This window comes from Lissotriton helveticus, chromosome 5_1, assembly GCF_964261635.1.
Source record: "Lissotriton helveticus chromosome 5_1, aLisHel1.1, whole genome shotgun sequence".
NCBI lineage: Eukaryota > Metazoa > Chordata > Amphibia > Caudata > Salamandridae > Lissotriton > Lissotriton helveticus.
This window is the reverse complement of record NC_136065.1, coordinates 1,887,190,495-1,887,209,598: the sequence shown is the minus strand read 5'-3', so window position 1 is coordinate 1,887,209,598 and position 19,104 is coordinate 1,887,190,495. Positions and strand designations below refer to the sequence as shown.

The 19,104-nt window shown below is 45.8% G+C and overlaps 1 protein-coding gene across 1 annotated transcript in view; it reads right to left on the bottom strand.

The window, feature by feature from the left end:
* Positions 1-19,104, bottom strand: part of RETREG3 (reticulophagy regulator family member 3) — a 409,160-nt gene that overhangs the window by 57,855 nt on the left and 332,201 nt on the right. Inside the window, exon 7 of the mRNA XM_078645370.1 lies at positions 3,702-3,781. Within this exon, the coding sequence (XP_078501496.1) occupies positions 3,702-3,781 (80 nt within the window). The remainder of the gene's footprint in view (positions 1-3,701; positions 3,782-19,104) is intronic.

Genomic DNA, 19,104 nt, shown 5'->3' with positions numbered 1-19,104 from the left:
TACAGAGGATCCTTGATTCCTTTGTAGCCTTCTGCACCGACAGGGGGCTAGAAATCAACGTGACAAAAACCAAATTCATGGTTTTGAACCCGAGTCAAAAATTGCGGCCGAATCCGCAACTGGGAGCTGTACGACTCGAGAGAGTATCCACCTTTGAATATCTTGGTGTGACTCTTAACGAAACCATGTCTTGGGGATCCCATCAGACTAGGGCAAACCTCAAACTCACACAAACAACTGGGGGTATCGCCCGGATGATGACTGGTTCATCATACCGCCCATTGGGGGCACTAATCCAGATATATAAGGCCCAGGCTAGGGGAGCGAACATGTACGGGGCGGAATTGTGGGGTCATACACCTTGCCGGAGTCTGTCATTAACGGAAAATACGTTCATAAGACGGATAGCCGCACTCCCGCCCAGTACTCCGCTCCTCCCCTTGAGGCTTGATTTGGGCCTACGACCGCTAGCCGAGGAAATAAGTCTGAGACCCATAGCTTTCTGGCGTAGGCTGTGGAGCAGTAACGATCTTGCAGAATACAGGGCGGAATTGGTCGAATTATTGAACCATCCAAAAGCGCTTCACATCCCCTGGGTCAAAAACATCCAAGCCACTTGTATGGAAATAGGGCTCCCCGACTTATGGACGGACCCGGCGAATGCCGTATCAAACATCGCCAAAAGGTCCCTGGCCAACACATATCATGAACAAAAATTAGCTAGGGCCCGAGTAATACAGGCAGAAGGGTCCTTATCCTCTGTGTTTTTGCAAAGCAAGGACCTTTATAGGTTTGAGAAGGTATTGGATCCTATCTCCCCTGTACTTGCCAGGAAGCTGTTTCTCCAATGGAGATACGGCACGCTGCCCTTCCGGTCTTTTACAAACACTTGGGCACCATGCCCCACTACAAAGCAGTGTCCGGCCTGTGATGCCATGGAGGAAACAGACTTACACGTGGCTTTCTTCTGCCCAGCCTACAAGGCAGCTAGAAAATACTGGCTCCTCCCACTGATAAGGAATATGGGCTGCAGGGAATATGCACCAATGTATAGGATTTTAAAATCTGATGTCTCTGGCCCAACTGTTTTTGCATTAACAACATTTTTTATTAAGGTTTGGCATACGCGCAACCGTATTTTAAAGACGTTGGGTCCTTCTTAAAATTTTAGATGCATAGTTTTTAAAGCATTCTTGTATATACATTCCAATGGTTTTATCCTTGCATGAACTGATTTATCTGTGATGTATATGTGTACTGTTCATCTTTTATGGCCAAATGGCCGAAATAAAGATTGGAAAATGAAAATGGATATTGAGGTGGAAATTTGGGAGGACTGCTGGTAAGAGCCAGGCAATAACCATGTTGGATAATGTCTAACACCCATTTGTCTGATGTTGTTGATTGCCAAATGGGTAGAAATTGTTGAAGTCTTCCCCCGACAGGTGTAAAATAATCAGGGGGAAATGTATTGGGCAAAGGAGTTTGTGTTGCCGTACCTTTACCCCTACCCTTGAAGCTGTTTCCTATATACCCCCCTCTATAGAAACCTGTAGATGGAGAGGGTTGAATGTTGGATTTATAGGAGGAGGCATTGGGGTCTGAGGGATTACCTTTGGACCCTTCTCTATAAAATGAACGGTAAAAGGAGCCTCTGAAAGATGGGGTCTGAAGAGCTCCCATTGACTTCGCTACTTCTGTATCTTTCTCCATTTTTTCTAATGCCTCATCTACTTGAGGTCCAAAAAAGTGTTCTCTGTCAAAAGGAGTATTTAGGTTAGACTGCTGAAGCTATGGTTTAAATCCTAAGCCATGCATGTTGTCTAAGGGGAATGCTGGTATTAATTAACCTTCCAGCACTAATTCAATGTTTTGTCGCTGCATGTCTCTTCGTCGAGCCAGACGATCCCGCAAAGTCTTTTTCAATCAGAACGATCGGCAAGCGTCACAATCCTCTTCTTTGTGTTTTCAGATCTATTCGCTACACTGGGAATACCGACGAGGGTACAGTGGATTGCGCACCGAGAACCTGAAGGGCAGGTTCGAACCGGAGTGACGCAAATCACATCCGAACCCGTTGGCAGAAAGAAAACTATTTAACAATGGATACAATGCTCAAGCGCACTATCATCGAAAGGAGGAGTCACCTTAGCTCATGACTAGAAAATACTTTTTTGAAGAAAAACAACTTGCAAATATCCGGACCCAACACTAGATAGCAGGAGTATGCAACAGGCACCTGATTTTCAAACTCCTGGCTACTTATTATAAAACAAACGAAAAACTGCACAGTCCAGCACAGGGTCAATCGTGCGAAATGGAGGACTTTACTTATGAGTCCAGTATTCTTTTCAATACTCTAGATGTACCCACCTTTGTCATTGCTCAGGTCAAAAACTTCTCTGTCAATTCCACAAATCAGCCTCCAGGAGAAACAAGAGTATGTGTTGTTAAGGTTTTAGGATCACCGAAACCACCCGCTTGTGGCCCGCTAGCGGTATACTGAACTTTGCAGTTCCCCTCATCCTAGAACATTTTATAAAACCATATAGTGAGATCTGTGAAGGTGAGCCAGAAGAAGATTCTGTTTAAGAACCAGATTCTGTATATATGTTCATATCCCTTTTTGGAAGGGATAGAGTCGGTTTTCTCTTTGGCCTCATTTTCTGCAAATTTGAATCAGTCTGCAGACCAAAGGGATTAGCTGGTAGCTGAATAGAAGACAGCAGTGGAAACTGGAGGGGGAGCCGAGGTGATGGGCAGTCTCCTCTGTGGAGGACACAGATCTTTGCCTAGGCAAAATGACAACCTTTGAAGGTCAAACAGGAAGATCCAAAAACTGTAGCAGCATCTATTGAGGGTCATCAGAAATAATATATTTATGTATGTATGCATTATTTGCAGACAGTGAACTTAGCTCAGCAGCTATGGAGTGATGAACAGGGGATATTGATCCCCAAAACACTCCTCCCTCCACAGATATGGTAATAACAAAAATACCCTTCAAACCATCAAGCCTTTTTGAAGGTTGCAAATGCTCAAAGTCAACGCTGAGTGGTGAGAGTAACAATGAGATTTCGTATGTCGTGACACTGAACAGCGATGTCCAAATGCTCCAATGTCAGTTTAATATAGACTTTTGTGTGTGTAAACATCAAACCGCAGGTTTCAATCTACACCATTTAGCAGAAAAGGGTAACTTTTGAGGGCATGCATATGTGCATTGGTGGGTGCATATCACCTATAACATATACATGCGGAAAGTCATACAGGTGTGGAAATCTTTGTATTTAAAAAGTTAGCAAAGCAGTTAGTTGCTGGTAATGCAGCCAGGTGGAAAGAATTGTAAAGAGTCAGTACATAACATTATTGTTGTGCGCTTCCACTACTGAAGCAAAGGAATGGGTTTTCCACACATGAAGAGGGAGGTCAGTTAATGTAGGATTGTAAACAGTAGATAATTTAATTAATTTGTGCCAATTACAAGGACAGTTATAAGGAGTACTTGCCTTAAAAGGGTTTCTCCTCACTAAGGACCAATGTATTTAAATCAAATATTTGTTTTCCAATCATAAATATTACACATAAAAAACAAAAGGAGACTGATATTATACAGCCTATAGCAAAGAGTGACTATTTTCATGGAACTGTACAGAGCAAGACAAATTAATTGTAACACTTGTAATGAAATGTGTCATTACCTTCGGGCAGAATGCTGCAAGTTCTTCCTCACTGTCACTATCGTCATCAGTAGGTCTTTGACGTAGCACTCGACGTCTCACTACAGTAAGCGATGACAGGGCAAAATCATCACTATGCAAAAGCAAGAATCATATCTAAATTGTTAAATAATAATATGGTCTAGACAAAGATTTTTTTCAATTTAAATGCTGTTTTGGTCAGTCAACAGTATAAAAAGTCAAAGGACAACTAAATATTCCAGGCCATCTAGAATAGGTCAAAGAGAACTATGTCAAAGCCACATTTTCACAATAGCTTCCGACTACATAAACAAATTCCATTTACATTTACTACATACAAATGTATTTTCATGTATTTCCTGTCTTGAATCTATGAAATAATGCATGCTAAAATTCATAGGATCTAAGCGCAGATTAATTTGCTAAGAATACGGTCACATCTAGCTTTAACACAAGCAATGCAGTCTAGAAAACAATTTCCATATGTTAGCCTTTGAATATACGATCACCTAAGTGAATGAAAAATGACAACTTCCTTTGACACCCCCACTCAAACACACTACAAAAGACTTCTGCAGAATCAACGTAATTTTTTGTTGTTTAACATCAAGCAACATAACATGAACCAATACTAAACTAGACATGCAAGAAATGCCTACTAATAAGATGCACCCAAACAACTATATAGAATGGATCTGCGGAAATCAACGACCCATAAGAAAATGGCCTCCAAAATAAGAAAGTATCTCAATGCCATACCTAAAGGTAGATAGTATACAAAATGCTGACAACTTTACATGAGCTATAAGATATTAATTACTGCTGCTCAAAACAGCTGAATATAGACAGTAACTAAATGTTTGACTTGAAGAGTGCACTAAAGCTCAATGAAATGATCAACTGAAAAAAAACTACAAATACCTATTTACTATACATACAAATAATTTGTGTTTTCTTTTGTTAATAAAAGTATACTTTACCCTGATCCATCAATTATTTTGGTAAGGACTATGAAAAACACTTCAAGAAATATCACAAATATGTCACTCATTTTTGTAGTTATGGAAATTCATGCTCGGAGTTATTGACTCTAATAATAAACCTTACAGTAGGAAGCTGGCTTTGTATACACTATCCCAAAGTAAGGTATAGTGTGCACGGAGTCCAGGGAGTCCCCAGAGGTATAACAGAGGTTAAATTAGGTAAGTACTAAAAGCTCTCTTTATGGTAGTGTGGGCGAGCAGTTCGGCTTATCCAGAGGGTGTGTTAAGCATTTATTGTATTCACTCAATCAAGACTGATAAACACACTCAGACTGAATCCAGACCAATTGGGTAAGTATAAAAAATGTATACTTGTATTTGATTTCTAGAACCAAGCAGGACTTGGTACAGGTAGGTAAAGTATACTTTCAATAGTAAACCTTTACAGAGAAATGCGTTTGAGAATGGATTTGCAATTGTTACAGGTTGGTATCACTTTAAAAAGAAGTTTGAATTACACAGTAATTCCTTTAGAATACTTTTTAGTTACCTTTACATTACTTTGAGTACTGGTGGTGGTGGTATGCCGAGATACCACACCCAAGGATCTCACCATACAAGGTATGTAAGAAGTTTCTTGGCTTTGAATTAAAGTTTCTGTTTTCCCTTACAAAACAACAGTTCAAGACTAAGAACATTTTAGGCCCAAAATCTCATAACATGGGTTTCTATGGGAACAAATGGTTATTGGTTTTGCAGGTAAGTAAACGTCTTATGAGTGGAAGTTTTGTGGGCTAGGACCAAGTGTGCCCAAGGTCTAGGCAGGCACTCCAGTTGCACCACCAGCGGCACTGTGGCGGCTAGGTGGAGAGTGCGGGCCGAATGTTAACCAATGAGGCTAAGGGGGCCTTCGGCTAGGGACTGCTTACGAGCAGGCCACTCTGGTGTGAGAGCAAAGCTCCTGAGGTTAAGGTCAGCACTGCAGGGGACAAAGATCAGTACAGGAGCTGGACCACCTGCGCCACTGGGGTGACTAGGTGCGGGGTGACCAGGTGCAGGGTGCCAAGGACACGTCGGGCCCTGTGCTTTTCAATGGAAACCTTTGGTTCTGCAAAGTTGCTGCAGGCTCGGGCATGGACACTTCCTGAAGGAGACCACCGGTACTTGGGGTATGCCTGGACACCGTCTGTTGGGCCACCCAAGACCGTGGGGCGTCGGATGCAGGGGTGTCTTCTGGCATCAGTTTTTCTTACCAGCTCCAGTCGCAATCGGGGGCTCTTCAGGTTGAGGCTGCAGGCTTCATCTTGAGGGAAGTCGCAGGAATCACCAGATCCCGTGTCAGGATCGCTGGGGAGACCTCCTCGTGGTGATGTGCCAAACTAACTCAGGCTGTGGGCATCGGGTGCAGAATCGCAGAGTTGCCTGAATCCGGATTCTAGTCTTGCAGTCTTTGTTGATCAAATCCGGTGCCAATTGGAGACAGTCTGTAAGGCGAGTGCAGGACAATTTCTCAGGTTTCTGGGAGGCTGCTAGCTACGCAGGTTTCTTTGCTATTAGCAGGTCGGAGGCGGATAGGCTGGGGCCAAAGCAGTAGTTCTCCTCTTCTTCCTGGGTTAGCACCGCTCTCCGGTCTTTTTTCTTCGAATCTGAGGAGGCAAGGTTCATGGCTACCCCTAAATATTAGATTTAGTAGCATGAAAGGGGTGTGCAGGTCAGGACCAACGGGTCCCTTCCTTGAGGTGGATACACCCCCTATTATTCATGTTACCCAGAAACCAATTCCAGGATGCTTGTTTCTGGTTTAGGGAAGACCTGGTTTGGCAGTTCGGGCTGGACTGTTTCCATGAGGCAAAGGGTCAAGACTGATTTGCATTTAGCTGGGTCTGAACTGAGGTGGCGAAGTCAGCTAAAGAATGATGATGGATTCAATCCAGATCTGTGGGGTGATTGTCTGAAAGGTTTCAGTGCTCCGTCCAACATCTCTTTGTGTTTACACCCCCTATTATACCACACTACCGTGGGACGGGGCATTAGCATCTCCCTAATTGGCAGAGTCCCCTCCATCCCCAAGATGGAGGGGGCTGAGTGGTGTCCTTCTCACCTCCCCCACCTGAGGGTTAAGGTTGGCAAAGGTGGGCACACTTTTCTTCCTAGCTTGGTTTTCCTGCCGATTCTCCCACCCAAAGTGGAGACCAGAACCGGTGGGAGCAAGTTGCTGGGGGCAGCAAGACACAGGGACAGCTTCCAAAGGCGATAGGCCTTTGAAAGCTTGCCCTTTGTGGACCCAGCCCAACCTGGGGAAGTAGGTACCTCATCTCTGCCCAGGATGGGCTTTGTTTCTGGATCCAGAGAGCAGAGGCTCTTGACTCAGGGGTCCAGTAACCTGTCTGGTGGTGGCAAATTGCAGGCAGCCATTCAGGAACCACAACAGTGCTGTTCGATTTTCAGGCAGCATCTCTAAGTTGCACTCTGAGTGCATTTTACATTAAATCACACATTGGCCTCACTGTGGCTTTTACATGCTGAGAAGTTTGCTACCAAACGTCCCAGTTTTTAGTAAAGCCATTATGGAGCTGCGGAGTTTGTAATGACCAACTCCCAGACCATATACTCTTTATGGCTTTACTACACTTACAGTGTCTTAGAATGGGCCTAGACACTGTAGGGGCACAGGGTGCATGCCACTGTGCCCTCACCTGGGGGCTAGTGCAACCTGCTAGAGGGGTGACTTAGCTAGGCCTCAGGCAGTAGGTCACAGGCATGGCACACAGGGATGGGTACCATGTTGACTCTTCATTTTACTCTGCACCAAAACACACAGCCTGCAACGGCAGAGTGTGGTTGTTAAGGTACAGGGCCATTAAGGGTGGCACAACAGGTGCTGCAGCCCTTAGAGGCCTTCCCTGGTCACAGTGCCCTTGGTACCCATGGTACTTTTTACAAGTGGCTTACCTGTGTCCATGGATGTGCCAATTGTGGGTACAAAGGTACAGTTTTGAGAAAGAACAGAGGCCCTGGGAACTGATTGGCAGGGGCCCAGGGCACATCAAGTCAGGTTGCATCAGCTGTCAGGCAAAACATGTGTGTGGGTGTCTGCATGTGTGTGTGTGTGTTGGGGTGGGGGGACATGGGGGGGGGGGTGGGGGACTATGAACTTACCTTCCTACACTTACCATAACAAATTCTAATTGTCCGCAACACTGGGTTACAGAATTTACTTTCCACTGCTGAGCAAGACAACTACACACTATTAAAATGTGGACATTCAAGCAGGTATATTACAATTAATTGAAAGCGGTGTTCCTGTTATTCAGCGCCAAGAAATCACTGGTGTATGAGAACATCAGCCATTCGCATTAATACATCTGTTGATAGCGAGCACACACCCTAGCAGCGTTTGATCCCATTGCCATTCATAAATAATATCTTGACCTAGCTGTCGTGCCCAGGACAAGGGCACCAGGACCCTGGGACAGGAAAGAGGCGAGGGGACACCGGACACCACATCCGGTCATGGGGTGGGGACAAGGGACACTCGGCTGCTGGACCTCGGGGCAAGAGGTTGTGATATGTACATGCTGTGACAGTAAGAAGAAAGAAGTACCTGTTAACCAAAAACCTCGTTCTGTGTGGCTTCCTGGGTCGAGCGACACGACATCTGGCGACGAAGGTGGGATCGAGATCCACCGGTGTGCAGAAATCGCGATTTTAAACCAGGAGCCCACCCTGGATCGCATTGTGACAAAAGACGACAGGTGCCACCAACGGAAGCGCAGCGACGCGGGAGCCCACCCCGACCGCGGCGAGAGGAAGACCAAGTGACCCGGTAAGCGCTGTAGAGAAAGCGCGAAGTTTAAAGAAATCGGCGCGAGCTCTCGCGAGAGTCTCGGCTGCCATTTTGGGGTCAGGCGCGAGGGCCAATAAGCGAGCAGAAAAGCCTGGGCGGCCATTTTAGAGTCAGGCAACGCCCCGATTGGCTCCGAAGTCTCACGAGAGTCTTGGCGGCCATCTTGGAATCAGGCACATCGGCCAATAGGAACCCAGAACAGCTCGGAAAATCTTAGAGTCAGGAAAAGCGCGAAAATAAGGATTAGAAAGTGCCGATTAAAGAGATAAAGGCACAAATAAGGACAAACAAAGGCAAATAAGTGGCAACAGTGTACATAAGAAGAATATTAAAAGAAAAAAGGGACAAATAAAAGGAAAAAAAGACACTAGAAAGAAAAGACACAAAGAAATTAAAGTAAAAGGAATAAATAAGAAAAGAAGGTGAGAGCAAAGTGAACAAGTGCAAATAAAGGAATAAGGGACTCTCAGAGCACGTAAAGAAGATACAAAAGAATAAAGCACAGACAAAGAAGATACCAAAGGAAGAACAAAGGGTTGACAAGGATAAAACAAGAGAAGGTCAAAGGAAAGGGAAGGCAAATTTTGAAAAGGAGCTGAAAGTGCCGAACTTGAGCTAAGAGAGTGAGCGCTGATAGAGCACAAGCAGTAAAGAACAAAATACAAAAGGACAGACAACAGAAGAAATAACAGAAGAGGGTCGAGAAGAACGCAGGAAAGCAAAAATGGCAGACCCTAAGCCAGAAAGAAAAGTGCACAATACAGAAGACCACTACCATTCAACTTGTCGGAGCCACAAGTAGGAATTAGGTGGGAGAAGTGGATCAGACGTCTAGAGAGATACATGGAAGCGACTGATGTGACAGATGCAAAGAAATTGGGTTTATTGCTAAATTTCGCAGGCGATGACATTGAAGACCTTCTAGTGACGCTACCAACCGAGGACACAACCACCTATGAGAAACTAAAGAAATGCTTAACCAAGTTTGACCCGCAAAGAAATGTTGATTTCGAACGATACACTTTCGCAATTGCGTCTCAACAAATAGATGAAACGCTAGATGACTTTGCGACCAGACTGAGAAAACTTGTGACACATTGTGAATTTGACAAATTGGACAACGAACAAGCAATAAGGTTGCGGATCATCGAAGGCTGCCATGACACGGGGTTCCGCGCAAGGATCCTAAAAGAACCGACGTCACTAGAGCACATCCTGGCACTAGCAAGAGCGGAGGCGAGAGCGACAGCACACGCAAAGGAAATGGAGCGAGGAAACGACATCGGAGTGGAACAAGCACATCACATGACAAACAATTATCGCACAGGTGTTTGGAAAAAAGACAGGAATGAACAGACAGTGAGGAAACCGCTTGAAAGAACTTGCTACAGGTGTGGAATGGAATTTCCACATCGAGGCCCATGTCCAGCGTTTGGACAGATGTGCAGAAGATGCAATGGGAGGAATCACTACGCCAGCGTATGTCAAGGAGTACAATTCAGGAATGACAGGGGAAGAACAGGGAGACTACAAGTGTCGACAACCAGGCATGTCAGACATATCGAAACGGAAAGGAGAAGCTCATCACTAGAATCAGGTGAAGAGGAAGAAGAAGAAAAGACGGAACGACTATATCACATGTCGGACGTCCACATAGAATCAACTGAAGGCGTCCTCACAGAATCAACTGAAGAAAATGAAAATGAAGAAAGAACATGCCTGGCAGACAAAAACAAAATGAAGAAGACAGATTCTGTGACCATAGGAGTAGGATCACACAAAACCAAGTTCGTCCTGGACAGCGGCACAACACGCAACATTATGTGCATATCGGAATACGGAAAGATGAAGACAAAGCCGGCACTGAGACCGTCCCGATTAGAAGTGTTCCCTTGGGGGTCAAAGAAACCATTGATTAACATGGGAAAATTCACAGAAGAGCTAGCATATAAGGACAAAAAGATCAAAGAGGACATTCATGTGCTGCAGGGTGACGTCCCAGCACCGTGCCTGCTGAGCAACATCACAACGCAAATGATGGGTCTCATGGCCATGACATACAACATGTCAGAGGAAGGGAGCATATTGAAGACAGGTCACAACATAACTGAAAAACTGGAAAAAGATGATGCCGCCACAAGCACCCCACTGAGGGAGTTAACAAACAAAGGTAAAAGTTTCACATGGACCGAAGAGCACCACAAAGCATCAAAAGAGATCAGATTTGCTATGACGGCAGAAGACGACCTAGCACATGCTGACCAGAGGCTGCACATGGAACTAAATTCAGATGGCAACCAAGTGAGATTGGAAGCAAGCTTGGTACAACACCAACAAGGAAAAGATCACCGAAGACAGGTGGTGGCACAAGAAAGCGGAAAGGGAACGGTGATGAGGGAGTCAAGAAGAATGAGACTACCACACACAAGAAGGGTAGAAAGAGTGGAACAAGGAGACATTGCTGCAAGAGACCAAACAGCGAAAACAACAACAAAGGCCCATGAGAACCAAGGAAGACATGCGACAAAGCGGAAAAGAAATAAAGGAGGCACCGCGATGGTCAAACAAGGACAAGTGAGGAAATATGGCAATGAGTTCCCCGGAGGCAAGTTGACGATGACAAAAGCAAAAGAACGGATGACAAAGGCGGCAGTTTGGCCAGTGTCACGTCACTGGGCACCTTTCGCATGTCAGAAAGGTAGAAGCAAGAGAAGCGGAAAGGCCAAAGCAAAAACTGTAGGAAGACACACAAAAAGAAGAACTTCAAGCTGATATCAGAAAACAGCGACCACGAAGGAATAGAATAAGAATAGAATAAAGACATTTATAGAGCGCATGGAAAAATAGTACGCCATCACGGCGTATCCCCGCGCTAAAGAAGAGGCGATAAACTCATAAGGGGGGAGAAGACAGTACGAGGCAAGGGGCATTAAATAGGCTATAAGGAGAACAGATGAGTTTTTAGTTGCCGTCGGAAAATGGTTTCTGAAGGCTTAAGGCGGAGATGGCTGGGAAGTTTATTCCATGCTGTTGCAGCCGCCACTCTGAAAGACCGACCTCCCATTTTTTTTTCTCCTATAGCGGTGGGTCATAAGCATGCCCATACCGCTAGATCGGAGTGATCTGCGTGGTTCATATCTGGTAACCAGACCTGTCAGATATCTGGGGGCTTTATTCCAGATGATCTGATGACATATTAGGAGTACTTTGTACTGTATTCTTTTTTTCACTGGGAGCCAGTGGAGGGCATCCAGAGTGGTTTTAGAGTTGGCTCTTCGAGGGAGTCTAAGCACTAGGCGGGCTTCAGCATTTTGCAGTATTTGGAGTCTTCCAATGCTTTTACAAGAAGCTCCCAGGAAAAGGACATTTCCATAATCGAGGCGTGACGTTATCAGTGCCTGGATCATAGTGCGCCGGGCCTCCAAAGGAAGGAGATCTAGGGTTTTGTTGAGAGTCTTTAGGACTCCAAAACACTTGCCTACTAGACGGTTAATGTGTGTCTCATAAGAGAGTGTGGGATCCATCCAAATCCCTAAATTTTTGGCTTCAGTACATGGTGTAGGCATATCGCCTAAACAGCTTGGCCACCAATCACATGTCCAAAGCCGTTGATCACCACCAACCACCAGGACTTCTGTCTTGGATCCGTTTAGTTTAAGGCAGTGTGTGTCCATCCAAGTGGCCAGTGCTTGCATACAGGCTCTGAAGTTATTGGCTTCAGCAGCCGGCGTTTGGGTGAGGGTGAGTAGAAGCTGTGTATCGTCGGCGTAGGATACAATCTCTACGCCGAAACAACTGGAAACAAAGAGACTAAGTGAGGAGATGTAAAATAAAGGGGCCTATGGGCCATTGTATATCATCCTCTCTCTCTGTCTCTCTTCAAAAAAAAAAAAAAATGTTTGTTTGCAACAAGGGGGGGGGGGGGGGGGGGGGAGGGGGAGATGTCGTGCCCAGGACAAGGGCACTAAGACCCTGGGACAGGACAGAGGCGAGGGGACAACAGACACCACATCCGGTCAAGGGGTGGGGACAAGGGACACTCGGCTGCTGGACCTCGGGGCAAGAGGTCGTGATATGTACATGCTGTGACAGTAAGAATAAAGAAGTACCTGTTAACCAAAAACCTCGTTCTGTGTGGCTTCCTGGGTCGAGCGACACAACACTAGCCATTTAACTATACACTTTCATCCACCGAAGATTTATACCTGTCAGACGTTCATATTCGTAAAATTGCGTTTTCACATATGTCAGACATTCATATTCCTAAAATCGCGTTTTCACGGAGGCCAATCCACAAGGTTCCCATGTTTTTTCCAAAAATGAAAATCGATAATTAGTAGACAGAGGGTTACACACGCATATCCAAAGGATATCAATTAAATTATTTGATAGTTACAAAGCCAATCCACTCAAAAAGAGAGCATTAAATTAACAGGAGAAATTCCTATCCAATGTCAATTACTGAAAAAGATTGAGAGAATCTATTTTCACAAAATGTCAAAGGTTGCACAACAACTTAGCTTGAAAATGTTTTGTTCTAATCTGATATCCCTTCGTTATTAAAGTACTCCCGTCGATGTCATCTGCGAACACCAACTTTGGATCCTTTTTTACAACTCTCAGTTAGCCGGTCTGTCTTTGGTACACCACCACAACGTTATTATCTTTAGCAGGATTTGTGAAAGTGTAATTTTCACCTAAACACTTATTTCCTATTGTAATCGGGGAGCACAAATCTGACACAAACTCTTCAATATCTACATCTCAAGGATTAACATAGTTACACCTCTGCACACTGATAAGTAGAATCAATCAGCACCGTGTCAACGCCATCCACATTGGAAGTGATGTCACAGTGCCTTCATAAGCGCCACCCCAGTGTGCCGACATCCGTTATTTTGTGACTGTTTCTGGCCAAAAATGTGGAGCCACAATAAAACCAATGTACCAGTAGTAACCAATTTGTAGAATCTAGCGGGATCTTTTGGTGAGTGGGGGGGGGGGAAGCCCAGTTCACAGAGCGGCAAGGTCAGAGTTGGGAATCTGCTTTCAGATAAGGTCTCTACCAGATAAGACATTACGAAAGGTAAGCTGACTTGTCCATCTGATAGAGACATCGGACCGCAGACCCCTCACCTTAAAATAGATACGCAAGCAATATGTCCCTGGAGGTGGGTCAGCAGACTGGCTAGACCAAAAAATCCTGGGGGACTGAACATGCTGAACCTGGATGTCAAAATGAAGCATGCAAAAAATGATGGGTGGAATGCTTGAATTAATCTCAGGCACTGGTAACTACTCCGGCCGCATTCCAGTCCATTGTTACTTTGCACACCATGACACCTCAGTTTGGACCAAGATATATGCGAAACGCTCCTCACCCTGCTCAACTGGGAACAGTCCAGCCCGATCAGACAAGCCAGGTCCTCCCTGAACCAGACTACAAGCAACCCAGGACCGGTTTCGGCCTAGCTACATGCTGATCAGATGGGTACAGCTTGGGTCCAGTGACAAAGTGTGCACTGGACCCACATCTGGGTAGAGCCGTCCCACGTAAGGTGAGAAACTGAAGTATGCAAAATAACGATGGAGTGGGATGCGCCTAAGAAATTACCAGTGGTTCAGATCAATTCAAATATTTTATCCATCACTTTTTTGCATACTTCAGTTTGTCACCCTTTGTGAAACCAGAGACCTCTGATTTGCCTCTGATGAAAGGGACTAAGAGAGTGAGATGAGATTTTGACACACTGATGGAAAACAGTCGCAAATGCAAAGGCCTGTCATAGTCTGTAGGTGGGATATGACAGCCTGTGGCGAGCCCATCTTCAACAGCTAGTTATTGAGGTTGGGGTAGACTGGAACTCCTGACCTCCGCAGTTGTGCTGCAACCACCACCATCGCCCGAGGGGTGCCGTTGAGACTAAAATGGAACACGGCTAACAGTGCTTGTGGCCTATTGTAAACCGCAAGTAATGTCATGGGCAGGCAAGACCGGCATCCTGCAAGTCCAACACTACCAGCCAGTCTCTGGGACCCAGAACAGACAAAACCAGAGCCAACGTGAGCAATTTTAACTTCTCTTCCCGGAGGAAGTCATTGAGAAGGTGCAGGTCTAAGATGGGATGGAGGTCTCAGTTTTTCTTCGGTACCTGGAAATACCTGTAATAACAATCACACTCCCGCTCTATTACTTGCACCCTCGCAATAGCTCCCTTGGCTGCACTTCCTGGCAGAGTAAAGAGAGATGGTCCTCCGCCGGCCGTTCTTGGAATGGTAGCAAAGGTTGAGGGGTGTCCACACATGGTCGGTCGTGCCCCTTCTGCACAATCTGGAGCACCTAACAGTTCAATGTGATGCTGGGCGATTGGGACAAGTCTTGTTTTTATACTTCTTCCACAGGTTGGGTGTGCCTGTTGAAGGGCGTACTAAAAAAGGCTTGGAGGCTGCAGCGGCTGGGGCAGCTTGGTACGGTTCCTGCATACTCTTTGGGCTCTGGCGGTCCCTCCCCCAAAAAGACTGTGCCAGCTGTTGTAGTTGCTAGGACTTGTACTGTAGACGCCCAAAACTGGCTGTGCTGCGGTAGGGCTGCGGTTGCGGCTGGGCGGAAAGGGAGAGGACTAAAGATTGGGTGGTGACCCTGCGCTCACAAAAGCACTAGAGTACTGAATCGGCCTCATCGCCAAGCAGGAGGGACCCATCAAATGTCACGTCAATCGAAGATGAGTAAACATCCCCCATGAACACAGCGGACCATAACCAAGGGTAGCGGCAAAGTGCCACTGTTGTGGCCATTATCCTACTAAGTTAGTCAGTGGTGTCCAGTCCATACAGTAGGGTGAACTTAGCCACATTCCTGACATCCAGTAAAGCCTGGTTGAGAATGGCTACCGGAGCGCAACGGAGTTACTTTGACTGGATGTATACCGACACTACGGGAAATGTGCAAAACCTATGATGAATTACATTTCCCCGTATTAAAACACTGAAAGACGCGGTTGCGAGTTGTTTCGTGTAAAATATCCGCCGGCAGAAGTCCCTCTCCGGAAGGGCTTTTAAAGAATCCTAAAATAAGGCAAACACCGGCTTTTTATCTAAAGGAAGTCAACAATCTTTCGCATCTGAAACTATCTAATGGACCGCTACCTGAGAGAATTGGAACTCCTAATAATAGAATCACAAATAGCTTTGAATTTGCGATCGAAGCAGGGTGCGAGTTCACAGATAAACTGAAGATACCCGACCATGCAGGGGTTAAAACATTTCGTTTTGAATATCTGAATATTCTGCAAGAAAGGTCCTGAGGAAGGTGGTTTCATACCGCCGAAACGCGTCGACCTTGCGTACAAATTCGCACTTCAATCTGCGATCCCTCAGACGCAGAATTAGGGGTGAATGCAGTATGTATGATGAGAGTAGGGTGTATGGATTTGTAAGAATGTTACCTTTTTTGTATTTGCTTTCTCTGCATGGAATGGTTTTTTACTGATTTCATTGTAGTACTATGTGTTTTATATTATTGTGTTTTTGTAAATGTAAAAATTGAGATGATAAATTGAAAAATGACAAATTTTGCACTATAAAATATAACAAAGTTAAAAAAAATAATAAAACTATAAATTCCAAAAAAATGTTGATGTTGCCACTATGTACTAAAGTATAAAAGTAAAAGTGTTGGAGGCATATCGTTAAAATTGTAGAGGTCAAGGGGGAATATTTCTTATAGTGAGAATGGCACTGCCCTCATCAGACAGCATGGGAAGCAGCTGCTCGAGCGAATCCCACAACGCATGTGAATAGCAGTGCAAGAGTCATGTGGTGTTCTCCGATCGCAATGCAAGGCTGGTGGAAGAAAAGATACGCTTCCCAGTAGAATCCAGCCTCTTGGACTCCCTTCAGTGGTGTGGTAGGGAATGTGCCCAGGTGTATTGTGGCCATTGATGTCTAAACCACCAGGCTCTCCTGGGAGGGCTGCTGGGAGAGGCTGGGTGCCCTTGGGTGGGACAATATGGTTTGGCAATAATGCGGTGCACAGGAGCCTCTGTGCAGGCTTTAGCCCAGAGCCTCTGTAGATGTTGGTGAGGGCTTCTTCTCGACATTCGACTTGCCTTGACAGCAGGGAGCTGAAGGTCATGGAACTCCGCCGCCCTGTGCATTACCGCAGCGAATAATGTGTTTCACTCCAAAGCCTTATTATATGGAAACAACAATGGTCCCTGGCAGCAAGACAAATAATTGCAAATGAATATAGACTCAGTCAGTTCTATATTATGGAAGACATGCCCAGCCGGGCAGAGGTCCTCAAAATTTATATTTAAATCAAAGTTTTACAAAACACAATAACACCTTCAACAATTCACGTGCGTGGGGCACAACCTGTACCCAGCCACAACAATACACGAACAACAACATACATAAAAGGGCTTGTAAGGCAAAATCAACAAACTCTGAAAAGTTCAAATTTAGACAGAGAATTTCCTATAGGTACCATTACACATTTTTGTAACAAGTAATATCACAGGTATATGGTACACAGTGGGTCACTCCAAAGCCTGGCCCAGATGAGACAATATACCAATGTCTGGTGAGGTGAGTTGTAGATATTTGTAGAATTGGCTGTGAAGAAGCTGGTATTCCAGTTGTAGGTTTTGGAAAGTCTACAATACACGTCTTTTCATGATGTGCCCCAATGTGGACGCGCCCATGAGATCAGACTCCCAGAACCCAGACAACGCAGCCACTTGGCGCAGGACAGTGCCATCCCATAAGGTGTTTCCTCGATCAATCTACACACCAGCCTATTCGCTGAACATCATACCACCACAGTTGAATGACCACCCTGGCCGCTAGAGGCAGGCGCTCCATCCCCGCCCGACTATAAAGGAAATCAAGGACCGACCTACTGGGTGCCCTTTACCAATCTTTTTAAGGCATATGCGGGCTTAACCTGATCACTGTACCACCACTAGTTGCACTGAGGAGGTGAGAAGCGGCATATGAATATACATCTCCCGCGGCGATTCCACCACAAAAGTAAGACTGGATACCGGTACCGAGAGCTAGGCGAATCGAGCAACGGTCCCTCCCCTGCTCCCCCACAGGAAGTGATTAAGGACTGCATTCCTTTGTCTGGACCATGAATCTGGGAGATTGTATGGGTAGTTTCAAAGCAGATACAGCTGGAACAGTACAGACACCATATTGAAGTTGGCGGACCAACCGAGCAACGACAAGGGGAGGGAAGTCAACGCTTTCACTTCTTCTTGGATGCGAGACAACAAGGGATGGACCAATGTTGCGCTGCCATGAGATAGTCGGATTTGGGGAGATATAGAACCCCCCACGTATTGAAAGTCCTTAAGGGCCCAGATCAGTTGTGGGGCCCAGGATGACCTCACCTAAGCACAGCAAACCGTAACAATTATCGACTTCGTCCGGTTCATGTAGAGCGCCAAGGTCTCCACAAAAACCCCCAAGATCTGCAGAATCCGTGGGCCAGAAAACACTGGGTTGGTAAGAAAAAACAGGACATCGTCCACGTAGAATGCGATCCTGTCGTTTATCTCGAAAGACAAGGCAAAGCCGCATAGCGGGGTGTTGGGGGCGTCAAGCCTCACCCATGCAGCTAATGGCCCTATAACAAGCGCAAATAGCAGTGGGGACAGCAACACCCATGTCTACAGCCTCTGCGTCGAGGAAACAGAGAAGACACCACGCCTACTACGAGAACAGATGCGGACAAATTCATATATAACAGACGGATGCAGGTGAGGAACCGTGGGCCTAGGCTGAGGGCTTGCAGAAGGATAAATAGGTATTTCCAGCTAATCGAGTCAAAGGCTTTGTCCATAAGAGGGGCGCTGGTTTACCCAGGTCTGGCACCTTGGCCAGTGCATTATGGACACATCGAATATTATAACGGGTTGACCGCCCCGGCATAAATAAGGCCTGGTCCTGGTGAACCAGATCCATTATATGTTGAAGGTGGCAATCGGACAGTATTTTGCCTGTCTGTTTAACTTCACCATACAATAACGAGATGGCACGATACGAAGACAGGTCCCAGGGAGGACGACTTGGTTTGTGGAAACTAAGTATTTCTGCATGTTGCCAATCAATCAGAATGATCGACATGACGGCCTCATGCAGCACCCTCAGCAAGTGCATCCCCAACTGGGGCATGTAGGCCTTCGGGAACCCGCACAGAAACCCAGACTCGCCAGCATCCCCATCAACTCCTCTACAGTGATCCATTCTTCAAGTTGTTTGCGCACCAAGTCTGACACGGATCGGGGAGGCATGGTGCATACAAAATCGTCAATTTGGTCGCGGGTCGGGGCTTCCCGCTGAGCATCGAGGGTCTCATATTATTCCACAAATGCCTGAGCCACTTCCAGGGGGCCGGAACGTAACCAGGCTTCAGCATTGTGGAGCACCAGCGTCTGTGCGACCTGACATAGGTGGTGAAGCATTTTACTAGACTTGTCGCCCCATTGATATATCTGATTCTGCGTCTCCTGCTAAGGCGTCCGAACCTCCTCTAAAAGCAGATGCTGCTGCTGGGAAAAATGTA